Below are 14,552 nucleotides of genomic sequence, written 5' to 3'. Positions count from 1 at the left end.
CCAGAGACAAGCAGACCTCTGGAGAGAGGCTCATCATCTGTGAACTGAGCAGATGAGGCAGCCCGTTCCACCTGGAGAGGATCAGGTGTTGTAGGGGCCTGAAGTAATACTGAGCGAACTCCACCATGCCGAAGGTGGACACCATCAATCCCAGGGTCTGCACTGCAGAGTGAATTGACACTCGGCGGCTGTGTAGTAGTCTGCGTACCTGTTGCTGTAATACCGAGATTTTGTCTGCCGTTAGGAAGAGTCTCTGAACCTGAGAGTCCAGGAGGGCTCCCAGATGTACCATTCTTTGAGAAGGTGTCAAGGAAGACTTTTTCCATTTGATCAGCCAACTGTGCATTTGTAGAAAGGCAATGGTTATCTGTAGATGGCGGTGAAGAACTTCTGGGGAGCTGGCCAACAGCAAGAGGTCGTCTAAATATAGGACCAGTCTGATCCCTTGATGCTGAAGATAGGCCGCCATAACTGCCATGATCTTGGTAAAGACCCGAAGAGCAGTTGAAAGGCCAAAGAGCATAGCCTGAAATTGGAAATGTTGCTGTAGGATAGCAAACTAGAGATATTGTTGATGAGAAGGCGCTATAGTTACATGCAGATAAGCGTCCTGAATGTCAAGAGACACCTTAACGTCCCCAGGTTCCATAGCCAGGAAAATAGAGCAGAGGGTTTCCATACGAAACCTGGGCACCCTGATAAACTTGCTCAGAAACTTGAGGTTGAGGCCCGTTTGGTTTCTGAACTAAGAATAGCCCTTCCTTCTCTGTGAGTAGGGGACCAAAATTATTACTCCTGAGAGCAGTAAGGACTGAATGGCCTTTTGGAGCAGCAGGGCCTTGCTTGGGTCTGATGGAAAGCCTGTGCAAAAGAACTGCTAGGGGGGGGAGGTAAATAAATAAAATCATAAACATAAGCTTGGGCTGCTTAATAGCAGCCCCCTATTAAAACGGTAATCCAGCTCCTGCCGGACACCAACGAAACTGGGTTGCCCTTAGGACGTGAGCAGAGAATAGGGGGAAGGACCGGAGCATCCCGGGATTGAAGAGCTTTGCTGTTGGGTCCTCCAAGTTCCAGATACATCCCATTGTCTCCCCTGTGGAGCTCTATAGACCCCGAAGAAGAAATAAGTGGTAATAAATAATTTTTAAAAAATCCCCTAAATGATTTACCACCACTGGAGGGAAGCAGGGTACTCAGCTGACTGAAGGTATTCCACAAAGGTGTGCAATTATAGTTTAGCTAGACTTCCCGAAACCAAACACACAGGATGTCTGCTGCTATGTGAGTGACAGAGGGAGGCTTTACTGTGAAGCTTCAGCTTGCAGGTAAAGTGCCTGGAACTATTCAATTAGCAGCCTTGCGAATAGCCCTGAGGCAGCACTTAGCGCAGACTTCTGCTTGCAAAAATCCACACTCTGACAGGAATAAGCTCCTCATCAGGCCCAGCACTGACTACAGTACATACAACTACAGGTATTAGGCTCCTCCACAGGCCCAGCACTGACTACACTACATACACCTACAGGTATTAGGCTCCTCCTCAAGCCCAGCACTGACTACACTACATACACCGAAAGGTATTAGGCTCCTCCTCAGGCCCAGCACTGACTACAGTACATACAACTACAGGTATTAGGCTCCTCCACAGGCCCAGCACTGACTACACTACATACACCTACAGGTATTAGGCACCTCCCCTCCTCAGGCCCAGCACTGACTACACTACATACACCTACAGGTATTAGGCTCCTCCTCCTCCTCAGGCCCAGCACTGACTACAGTACATACACCTACAGGTATTAGGCTCCTCCTCAGGCCCAGCACTGACTACACTACATACACCTACAGGTATTAGGCTCCTCCTCCTCCTCAGGCCCAGCACTGACTACACTACATACACCTACAGGTATTAGGCTCCTCCTCCTCCTCCTCAGGCCCTGCACTGACTACAGTAGATACACCTACAGGTATTAGGCTCCTCCCCTCCTCAGGCCCAGTACTGACTACAGTACATACACCTACAGGTATTAGGCTCCACATCCTCCTCAGGCCCTGCACTGACTACACTACATACACCTACAGGTATTAGGCTCCTCCCCTCCTCAGGCCCAGCACTGACTACAGTACATACACCTACAGGTATTAGGCTCCTCCTCAGGCCCAGCACTGACTACACTACATACACCTACAGGTATTAGGCTCCTCCTCAGGCCCAGCACTGACTACACTACATACACCTACAGGTATTAGGCTCCTCCCCTCCACAGGCCCAGCACTGACTACACTACATACACCTACAGGCATTAGGCTCCTCCTCCTCAGGCCCAGCACTGACTACAGTACATACACCTACAGGTATTAGGCTCCTCCCCTCCTCAGGCCCAGCACTGACTACACTACATACACCTACAGGTATTAGGCTCCTTCTCAGGCCCAGCACTGACTACACTACATACACCTACAGGTATTAGGCTCCTTCTCAGGCCCAGCACTGACAACACTACATACACCTACAGGTATTAGGCTCCTCATCCTCAGGCCCAGCACTGACTACACTACATACACCTACAGGTATTAGGCTCCTTCTCAGGCCCAGCACTGACTACACTACATACACCTACAGGTATTTGGCTCCTCCTCCTCAGGCCCAGCACTGACTACACTACATACACCTACAGGTATTTGGCTCCTCCTCCTCAGGCACAGCACTGACTACACTACATACACCTACAGGTTTTAGGCTCCTCCTCAGTCCCAGCACAGACTACACTACATACACCTACAGGTATTAGGCTCCTCCTCCTCAGGCACAGCACTGACTACACTACATACACCTACAGGTATTAGGCTCCTCCTCCTCCTCAGGCACAGCACTGACTACACTACATACACCTACAGGTATTAGGCTCCTCCCCCTCCTCAGGCCCAGCACTGACTACACTACATACACCTACAGGTATCAGGCTCCTCCTCCTCCTCAGGCCCAGCACTGACTACACTACATACACCTACAGGTATCAGGCTCCTCCTCCTCAGGCCCAGCACTGACTACACTACATTCACCTACAGGTACTAGGCTCCTCCTCCTCAGGCACAGCACTGACTACACTACATACACCTACAGGTATCAGGCTCCTCCTCCTCAGGCCCAGCACTGACTACACTACATTCACCTACAGGTACTAGGCTCCTCCTCCACAGGCACAGCACTGACTACACTACATTCACCTACAGGTATCAGGCTCCTCCTCCTCAGGCCCAGCACTGACTACACTACATACACCTACAGGTATTAGGCTCCTCCTCCTCAGGCCCAGCACAGACCACACTACATACACCTACAGGTATTAGGCTCCTCCCCCACCTCAGGCCCAGCACTGACTACACTACATACACCTACAGGTATTAGGCTCCTTCCCCTCCTCAGGCCCAGCACTGACTACACTACATACACCTACAGGTATTAGGCTCCTCCTCCTCAGGCCCAGCACTGACTACACTACATACACCTACAGGTATTAGGCTCCTCCTCCTCAGGCCCAGCACTGACTACAGTACATACACCTACAGGTATTAGGCTCCTCCCCCTCCTCAGGCCCAGCACTGACTACACTACATACACCTACAGGTATTAGGCTCCTCCTCAGTCCCAGCACTGACTACAGTACATACACCTACAGGTATTAGGCTCCTCCTCCTCAGGCCCAGCACTGACTACAGTACATACACCTACAGGTATTAGGCTCCTCCCCTCCTCAGGCCCAGCACTGACTACAGTACATACACCTACAGGTATTAGGCTCCTCCTCCTCCTCAGGCCCAGCACTGACTACACTACATACACCAACAGGTATTAGGCTCCTCCTCCTCAGGCCCAGCACTGGCTACACTACATACACCTACAGGTATTAGGCTCCTCCTCCTCAGGCCCAGCACTGACTGCACTACATACACCTACAGGTATTAGGCTCCTCCTCCTCAGGCCCAGCACTGACTACACTACATACACCTACAGGTATTAGGCTCCTCCTCAGGCCCAGCACTGACTACACTACATACACCTACAGGTATTAGGCTCCTCCCCCTCCTCAGGCCCAGCACAGACTACACTACATACACCTACAGGTATTAGGCTCCTCCCCCTCCTCAGGCCCAGCACTGACTACACTACATACACCTACAGGTATTAGGCTCCTCCCCCTCCTCAGGCCCAGCACAGACTACACTACATACACCTACAGGTATTAGGCTCCTCCTCCTCAGGCCCAGCACTGACTACACTACATACACCAACAGGTATTAGGCTCCTCCTCCTCAGGCCCAGCACTGACTACACTACATACACCTACAGGTATTAGGCTCCTCCCCCTCCTCAGGCCCAGCACAGACTACACTACATACACCTACAGGTATTAGGCTCCTCCCCCTCCTCAGGCCCAGCACAGACTACACTACATACACCTACAGGTATTAGGCTCCTCCTCCTCCTCAGGCCCAGCACTGACTACACTACATACACCAACAGGTATTAGGCTCCTCCTCCTCAGGCCCAGCACTGACTACACTACATACACCTACAGGTATTAGGCTCCTCCTCCTCAGGCCCAGCACTGACTACACTACATACACCTACAGGTATTAGGCTCCTCCTCCTCAGGCCCAGCACTGACTACACTACATACACCTACAGGTATTAGGCTCCTCCACAGGCACAGCACTGACTACACTACATTCACCTACAGGTATTAGGCTCCTCCTCCTCAGGCCCAGCACTGACTACACTACATACACCTACAGGTATTAGGCTCCTCCACAGGCCCAGCACTGACTACACTACATACACCTACAGGTATTAGGCTCCTCCCCCTCCTCAGGCCCAGCATAGACTACACTACATACACCGACAGGTATTAGGCTCCTCCCCCTCCTCAGGCCCAGCACAGACTACACTACATACACCGACAGGTATTAGGCTCCTCCCCCTCCTCAGGCCCAGCACAGACTACACTACATACACCTACAGGTATTAGGCTCCTCCTCCTCCTCAGGCCCAGCACTGACTACACTACATACACCTACAGGTATTAGGCTCCTCCTCAGGCCCAGCACTGACTGCACTACATACACCTACAGGTATTAGGCTCCTCCCCCTCCTCAGGCCCAGCACAGACTACACTACATACACCGACAGGTATTAGGCTCCTCCCCCTCCTCAGGCCCAGCACAGACTACACTACATACACCTACAGGTATTAGGCTCCTCCTCCTCAGGCCCAGCACTGACTACACTACATACACCTACAGGTATTAGGCTCCTCCTCAGGCCCAGCACTGACTACACTACATACACCTACAGGTATTAGGCTCCTCCCCCTCCTCAGGCCCAGCACAGACTACACTACATACACCTACAGGTATTAGGCTCCTCCCCCTCCTCAGGCCCAGCACAGACTACACTACATACACCTACAGGTATTAGGCTCCTCCTCCTCCTCAGGCCCAGCACAGACTACACTACATACACCTACAGGTATTAGGCTCCTCCTCCTCAGGCCCAGCACTGACTACACTACATACACCTACAGGTATTAGGCTCCTCCTCCTCAGGCCCAGCACTGACTACACTACATACACCTACAGGTATTAGGCTCCTCCTCCTCAGGCCCAGCACTGACTACACTACATACACCTACAGGTATTAGGCTCCTCCTCAGGCGCAGCACTGACTACACTACATTCACCTACAGGTATTAGGCTCCTCCACAGGCCCAGCACTGACTACACTACATACACCTACAGGTATTAGGCTCCTCCCCCTCCTCAGGCCCAGCACTGACTACACTACATACACCTACAGGTATTAGGCTCCTCCTCCTCAGGCCCAGCACTGACTACACTACATACACCTACAGGTATTAGGCTCCTCCTCAGGCCCAGCACTGACTACACTACATTCACCTACAGGTATTAGGCTCCTCCACAGGCCCAGCACTACTACACTACATACACCTACAGGTATTAGGCTCCTCCCCCTCCTCAGGCCCAGCATAGACTACACTACATACACCTACAGGTATTAGGCTCCTCCTCTTCAGGCCCAGCACTGACTGCACTACATACACCTACAGGTATTAGGCTCCTCCCCCTCCTCAGGCCCAGCACAGACTACACTACATACACCGACAGGTATTAGGCTCCTCCCCCTCCTCAGGCCCAGCACAGACTACACTACATACACCTACAGGTATTAGGCTCCTCCTCCTCCTCAGGCCCAGCACAGACTACACTACATACACCGACAGGTATTAGGCTCCTCCTCAGGCCCAGCACAGACTACACTACATACACCTACAGGTATTAGGCTCCTCCTCCTCCTCAGGCCCAGCACAGACTACACTACATACACCTACAGGTATTAGGCTCCTCCTCCTCCTCCTCAGGCCCAGCACTGACTACACTACATACACCTACAGGTATTAGGCTCCTCCTCAGGCCCAGCACTGACTACACTACATACACCTACAGGTATTAGGCTCCTCCTCCTCCTCCTCATGTGCAAATGGAATACTGAAATGTCTAATACCATTGTCAAAAGCTACAATTCATGTATTATTAGCCTAGTGTGACCTATAGAGATATAATAACTCACCATGGTCTGGAATATTGTGCTTTCATACGATCACAGAGCTCCTCGTGACCTCTAACATCCCTATATTCCATAGTCCCTGTTTCAGGGACTGGCCAGTACATAGAACTCACCCATACTATAACAATACAGAGACAGCCCCGGCCTTCACCTGCGGTGTGAAACACGTCCGCGCAGAGTGCTCTGTATACCCAAACGAGGGACCCTCAAACACCGTCGTCGGAAGCTTCAACACTTCCCTCAGGAACTGGTCGAACTTGACGTAGACCATGAACCCGCTGGAGTCGGACACTTGGGAGAAGATATCTGGGTAGGAGAAGAGATAAATGCGTTTACAGGGTCACATGAAGGACGTACGCCGGCCTCACCGTGCTCCATGTATTACGTAAGCCGATTACACACAGGGGATGGGTCAGTAGATTGCTATATGCACAGTACATACTCTCTGCCTATAGGCAATGCAACACTTCTCTCCTTAATGCCCCGTCTGTCCCATCAAAGCCTGCCACTGCCCCTTATCCTTATAGCCAGTGTCTATGGTCTCACTACATCTCTAGGTGTCCGCGTCACTGAGCGCTGCATACAGTGCGGGCATAGCGCCCAGATTAGCGGGAGGTGTGTACCCCTTACATGTTCTGATGGAAACGCGTCTCTTGGTCTTCACACCACCACCTGCCTGAGAGACAGACAACCAGAGGGGGCCATGGATTAGCCAGAAACAGGACTACCAGGCCACTATATATAACTCCGCACTCATGAATGTTACCTATTGGGGGTGTATGATGTACAGGGAGTGGGAGGTCGCTATCAGGGGAAGAAGAACTGAGGTCTGGGCAGAAGGTAAAACCTGAGTGGTCCTGATAGTCACCAAGAATCTGGGGAACAGAAAGTGAAGCTGTGAAACCCTAGATAAGTCTTTGTCCTTAATCCCTGCACCAAATCTACACCCCCGATGATCAATAATAGAAGTCACGTTCGCTGGCAGCTACATAACCACGAGAGAGCGATCTGTCCACTGGGGATGGGTAAGACACAGGTGATATCGCAGTGTCCGTTCTGACACCCTCCCACAGCCAGTGAGCAGCGTGCTTTCCCGTGACAGGGGAAACAGCGTCTCCCGCATACAGTCACGTTGCGCTTTCCCTTCACAGATAATTGCGGCATTCCTAAATATCACTGCGACACCGCCCACGGCTCGTACAGAAGCTACGGTCTTCATGTAATGCCACTTTACCCGCCACTCCAATTCTATGCAGCTGTACTCAATCCAAGCGAAGGTCTATATATCGTGTCTAAGGGCCTGATTCAGAGCTGGACGCAATGGCGATTACGATGTGCAGATCGAGCGATTGTTTGCCATCACGCATGCGTGCAACCCGCACTGCGTGTGCGCGGTGATCGCACTGCGATTACGGACGCACAGAGGAATCCATCGCACAGTGAGTGATAGGCTGCCAGCGTTTGGGGGTGGTGACGGGGGGGTGGTCTGTAAAACGCAGGCGTGTCCGTTTGAACTGCGTTTCATCGGCGTTCATAAATAAGCCTATGCGATCTCCTGCGCAGCTCTGCGTGCCAGGAAAGCTCCCAAGGCTGCGGATGCTCAGGTCTGCCACAAGGGCAAGATGGCTGCTCGATGTTACCGATATTTACGCAGATAAGCGACGGTGCACGCAGATGAGAAGGCAGCAGCGGGCGTCTTATGCTCGGGTAAGCTTTGCAACCATTAGCCTATTTTCGTACACGTCACATTAGCGTCCGTCTCTGAATCAGGCTCTAAGTACTGCGCCCGCAAATTATCTGTCAGGCTTAAATAGATCCCCACATGTCGATCATCTTTATTCCTTAGACTTCGTTCTATGCTACGACTTTTACAGCGCAGGTTGTTTTACCATTCTGTGCTTTTCGCCAACGCAGTTACATCATTGGGAACCTCAGGGCCGACCCTTAACTAGGATCGTCTGCATCCGATATGCAGAGCTAAGCTAATAGGCCTTGCATCTAATGGTGAGAAAGGTAAAGAGACATCACTGGAAGATACAGGCAGGAGGACGAGGACATACTAATGACTGTGTGATGTCAGGAGCTGGGGGGAGACCCTTATTGCTGGCAATAACAGACCACTAAACCTTAAATACAAGTTGCATGCAATGTGCAGGAAAGACGGAGATGTGTGGGGGAATAACTGTGTCCTGTGCACACCAGACTTCCTGTCTGTAAGTGACCATTGGAAGCTGCAGAATATTAGAGGCCAATCGCTAATGAATACACATTGGAGGAACTTGGACTTCTGGTTGTGTGGTCGCTACTCTCTCAGAAGATCTAGGACAGAGGATGTGGTTAGATGATACCAAGACCCCCGATGTTAGGATTTGCACCCTCGGCCACAGGCTGGTGATCTAGAACCCAGCTAGATGTGTGTTACATTGTTACAGGCCAGTGATGAGCTACACACCGTGCTAGATAGTTAGGGACAGGTGGCAGAGTGATGTTAGTTAGAAGTAAATCCGTCTCTACACACCAACCTGACCACAGTCCTCCAGCAGAGGGCACTAGCCGATTGAAAAGGTTCTGGAGTCTAATGGAAGATAAAATACCAATTAAGAGAAGACCCGGACTTGGATGGAGACCGCCCTTGGCAACACACATCGTATAACACACAGGTAAGCAATCGGGCCGCTTATGTGGAACTATAAGTCACAGCATGGCCTACCAGCCAATGGTATATGTTAAAGAGTCCCAGTCATTATCCGGTTCTCCTAACCAACCACTATCTGGCATTCAGAAAATGAAGGCACAGACACTAGTGACTGAGAAAGCATGCTTGGTCTTGTAGTTCCACAGCACCACAGGATTCCAGAGCCTGGTATAAAACTAATACAAACATCTCAGCCTGGATTATATCATTATAGATATAAATACAATGAAATACCGGGTCTCAGTAAAGGATATAACGCATAAACCATGCAATGCATGTACAGTCAGGTCTTCCGTGTCTGTGTACAGAACAAGCAGCATGCTGGGGCTGTGTACCTGCACACTCTTCCAGCAGGGGGAGCTTGTGATAGAATGTACACCAGACCCTGTACCATCACCAGCATTGTACAAAGTGACGCTGCTCATTATTCAGTGGTCCAATCCCAGTCTGACTGCGACAGGACAGACCTCACTGTTCCCACAGCTCTCCAGCAACTATTTACAGACTGGAGCGGAGTGTCCAAACTTACATCTCAACTTGTCCAGGATCTTCCCGCCACACATGGTCGCTAAGATTGCTTTCACTGAAAACACGGTCAGCCTCCCATGTCCTTCACTGGAACATACACAGGAGAAGATCATCATCAGACAGGAGAGGACTTCCCGTATCACATGGAGGAGAACCACAAATCCAACCTTCTCTTTCCCCCCGCAGTACACCTCCTTCTGAGAGCGACGTACAGATGTGTCCTCAAACACTACGCCTCAATACGCCATACGGCGAGAGACAGATTCAGACTCATTCGCACACAAATGTACAAATGTCCATCAGCGTTATCTAACAATGGTGATTTGTCGCATTAAGTTGCTTTATTAGTGCGCTTAAGATGCACATTTTGGAGCCTATAAGATGCTCGGCGTGTCCGAATCGCCAAGGACTCTGTGCGCCGAGAGAAGCGGTTTGGCGTGACTGAGTCAACAGTGTATGAGGACAAATCTGTAGATCGGCAGACACATCCACAGTTAGAAGTCACTGGAAGCACTCACCTACTTACGTAACTAGGACAATGATTTAAATATTAATATACAATAACTGGATAGTGTAAAAAAGCCAGAGCTCATTCTAATAAAGAACTTCTAACGTCATTACCGGGATATCATTTACAGAGTAGGATACAGATCATTTTTGCACATAAAATCTCAGTCAGTGACCAGCATAGGGCGCCCCCTACTGTGGGAGGGAAGTAAGACATAGTGAGAGAGGAGGGGGTGGATAAGAGAAAGAGTGAGAGAGGGCTCAGAAAGAGAAAGCGATGCCCGCCGAGCACTTACCTGTCGTACGCAGCGATCATGAAATTAAGCAGGAGACTGATGGACTGGTCCACGCTGATCTGGTGGCTGGATGGAAGGCGTTTGTTTAGCTGGTAGTAAATGGAGGAAATAATGGTTTCTAGCCGAGACACGTTAATTTCTGTGTTGTTGTCCAGTGTGTTAAGGCCATTGTCACGGAAGGCTTCTATCATGTTCCAAATGTCAACAAGGTGAACTAAAACAAAAAGAGGAAAGGTACATAGGGGCCGTTTTATCATTGAATAATTGAGGTATAATCCATGAAACCGCCCGTGTAATTACTGTTACCCAGACCTGTACACTGCTAGAGTCCTGTACATTCCCGGTCACTCCTATCACATCTGCTGAGCTGGCACCATGTAATTACTGTTACCCAGACCTGTACACTGCTAGAGTCCTGTACATTCCTGGTAACTCCTATCACATCTGCTGAGCTGGCACCGTGTAATTACTGTTACCCAGACCAGTACACTGCTAGAGTCCTGTACATACTTGGTCACTCATATCACATCTGCTGAGCTGGCACGGTGTAATTACTGTTACTCAGACCTGTACACTGCTAGAGTCCTGTACATTCCCGGTCTCTAATATCACATCTGCTGAGCTGGCATGGTGTAATTACTGTTACTCAGACCTGTACACTGCTAGAGTCCTGTACATTCCTGGTCACTCCTATCACATCTGCTGAGCTGGCACGGTGTAATTACTGTTACTCAGACCTGTACACTGCTAGAGTACTGTACATTCCCGGTCACTCATATCACATCTGCTGAGCTGGCACGGTGTAATTACTGTTACCCAGACCTGTACACTGCTAGAGTCCTGTACATTCCTGGTCACTCATATCACATCTGCTGAGCTGGCATGGTGTAATTACTGTTACCCAGACCTGTACACTGCTATAGTCCTGTACATACCTGGTCACTCATATCACATCTGCTGAGCTGGCATGGTGTAATTACTGTTACCCAGACCTGTACACTGCTAGAGTCCTGTACATTCCCGGTCACTCATATCACATCTGCTGAGCTGGCACGGTGTAATTACTGTTACCCAGACCTGTACACTGCTATAGTCCTGTACATTCCTGGTCACTCATATCACATCTGCTGAGCTGGCACGGTGTAATTACTGTTACCCAGACCTGTACACTGCTAGAGTCCTGTACATTCCCGGTCTCTAATATCACATCTGCTGAGCTGGCACGGTGTAATTACTGTTACCCAGACCTGTACACTGCTAGAGTCCTGTACATCCCTGGTCACTCCTATCACATCTGCTGAGCTGGCACAGTGTAATTACTGTTACCCAGTCCTGTACACTGCTAGAGTCCTGTACATTCCCGGTCACTCCTATCACATCTGCTGAGTTGGCACCGTGTAATTACTGTTACCCAGTCCTGTACACTGCTAGAGTCCTGTACATTCCCGGTCACTCCTATCACATCTGATGAGTTGGCACCGTGTAATTACTGTTACCCAGTCCTGTACACTGCTAGAGTCCTGTACATTCCTGGTCACTCATATCACACCTGCTGAGCTGGCACGGTGTAATTACTGTCACCCAGACCTGTACACTGCTAGAGTCCTGTACATTCCCGGTCACTCATATCACATCTGCTGAGCTGGCACGGTGTAATTACTGTTACCCAGACCTGTACACTGCTAGAGTCCTGTACATTCCCGGTCACTCCTATCACATCTGCTGAGCTGGCACGGTGTAATTACTGTTACCCAGACCTGTACACTGCTAGAGTCCTGTACATCCCCGGTCACTCATATCACATCAGCTGAGCTGGCACGGTGTACTTACTGTTACCCAGACCTGTACACTGCTACAGTCCTGTACATTCCCGGTCACTCATATCACATCTGCTGAGCTGGGACGGTGTAATTACTGTTACCCAGACCTGTATACTGCTAGAGTCCTGCACATTCCCGGTCACTCATATCACATCTGCTGAGCTGGCACCGTGTAATTACTGTTACCCAGACCTGTACACTGCTAGAGTCCTGTACATCCCAGGTCACTCATATCACATCTGCTGAGCTGGCACGGTGTAATTACTGTTACCCAGACCTGTACACTGCTAGAGTCCTGTACATTCCCGGTCACTCCTATCACATCTGCTGAGCTGGCACGGTGTAATTACTGTTACCCAGACCTGTACACTGCTAGAGTCCTGTACATTCCCGCTCACTCCTATCACATCTGCTGAGCTGGCTCAGTGTAATTACTGTTACCCAGACCTGTATACTGCTACTAGAGTCCTGTACATTCCCGGTCACTCCTATCACATCTGCTGAGCTGGCACGGTGTAATTACTGTTACCCAGACCTGTACACTGCTACAGTCCTGTACATTCCTGGTCACTCCTATCACATCTGCTGAGCTGGCACGGTGTAATTACTGTTACCCAGACCTGTACACTGCTAGAGTCCTGTACATTCCCGGTCTCTAATATCACATCTGCTGAGCTGGCACGGTGTAATTACTGTTACCCAGACCAGTACACTGCTAGAGTCCTGTACATTCCCGGTCACTCATATCACATCTGCTGAGCTGGCACGGTGTAATTACTGTTACCCAGACCTGTACACTGCTAGAGACCTGTACATTCCCGGTCACTCCTATCACATCTGCTGAGCTGGCACGGTGTAATTGCTGTTACCCAGACCTGTACACTGCTACAGTCCTGTACATTCCTGGTCACTCATATCACATCTGCTGAGCTGGCACCGTGTAATTACTGTTACCCAGACCTGTACACTGCTATAGTCCTGTACATTCCTGGTCACTCATATCACATCTGCTGAGCTGGCACAGTGTAATTACTGTTACCAAGACCAGTACACTGCTAGAGTACTGTACATTCCCAGTCACTCCTATCACATCTGCTGAGCTGGCACGGTGTAATTACTGTTACTCAGACCTGTACACTGCTAGAGTCCTGTACATTCCCGGTCACTCCTATCACATCTGCTGAGCTGGCACGGTGTAATTACTGTTACTCAGACCTGTATACTGCTAGAGTCCTGTACATTCCCGGTCTCTAATATCACATCTGCTGAGCTGGCACGGTGTAATTACTGTTACCCAGACCTGTATACTGCTAGAGTCCTGTACATTCCCGGTCACTCCTATCACATCTGCTGAGCTGGCACGGTGTAATTACTGTTACTCAGACCTGTACACTGCTAGAGTCCTGTACATTCCCGGTCTCTAATATCACATCTGCTGAGCTGGCACGATGTAATTACTGTTACCCAGACCTGTATACTGCTAGAGACCTGTACATTCCTGGTCACTCCTATCACATCTGCTGAGCTGGCACCGTGTAATTAATGTTACCCAGACCTGTACACTGCTAGAGTCCTGTACATTCCCGGTCACTCCTATCACATCTGCTGAGCTGGCACGGTGTAATTACTGTTACCGAGACCTGTACACTGCTACAGTCCTGTACATTCCCGGTCACTCCTATCACATCTGCTGAGCTGGCACCGTGTAATTACTGTTACCCAGACCTGTACACTGCTAGAGTCCGGTACAATCCTGGTAACTCATATCACATCTGCTGAGCTGGCACAGTGTAATTACTGTTACACAGACCTATACACTACTAGAGTCCTGTACATTCCCGGTCACTCCTATCACATCTGCTGAGCTGGCACCGTGTAATTAATGTTACCCAGACCTGTACACTGCTAGAGTCCTGTACATTCCCGGTCACTCCTATCACATCTGCTGAGCTGGCACGGTGTAATTACTGTTACCGAGACCTGTGCACTGCTACAGTCCTTGTACATTCCCGGTCACTCATATCACATCTGCTGATCTGGCACCGTGTAATTACTGT

The 14,552-nt window shown here is 50.1% G+C and overlaps 1 protein-coding gene across 1 annotated transcript in view; it reads right to left on the bottom strand.

Moving 5' to 3' along the window:
• DTNB (dystrobrevin beta) overlaps nt 1-14,552 on the bottom strand; it is a 200,639-nt gene that overhangs the window by 102,436 nt on the left and 83,651 nt on the right. The window contains exons 4-6 of the mRNA XM_088481740.1: nt 10,676-10,889; nt 9,874-9,959; nt 6,801-6,955 (exon numbers count right to left, since the gene is read on the bottom strand). Of these exons, the coding sequence (XP_088337866.1) occupies nt 6,801-6,955; nt 9,874-9,959; nt 10,676-10,889 (455 nt within the window). The remainder of the gene's footprint in view (nt 1-6,800; nt 6,956-9,873; nt 9,960-10,675; nt 10,890-14,552) is intronic.

The sequence above is a fragment of the Taudactylus pleione genome, unplaced genomic scaffold (genome assembly GCF_031769625.1).
Source record: "Taudactylus pleione unplaced genomic scaffold, aTauple2 ptg000277l, whole genome shotgun sequence".
Lineage (NCBI taxonomy): Eukaryota > Metazoa > Chordata > Amphibia > Anura > Myobatrachidae > Taudactylus > Taudactylus pleione.
The sequence above is the reverse complement of the archived record's forward strand: the minus strand, read 5'-3'. Positions and strand labels throughout refer to the sequence as shown.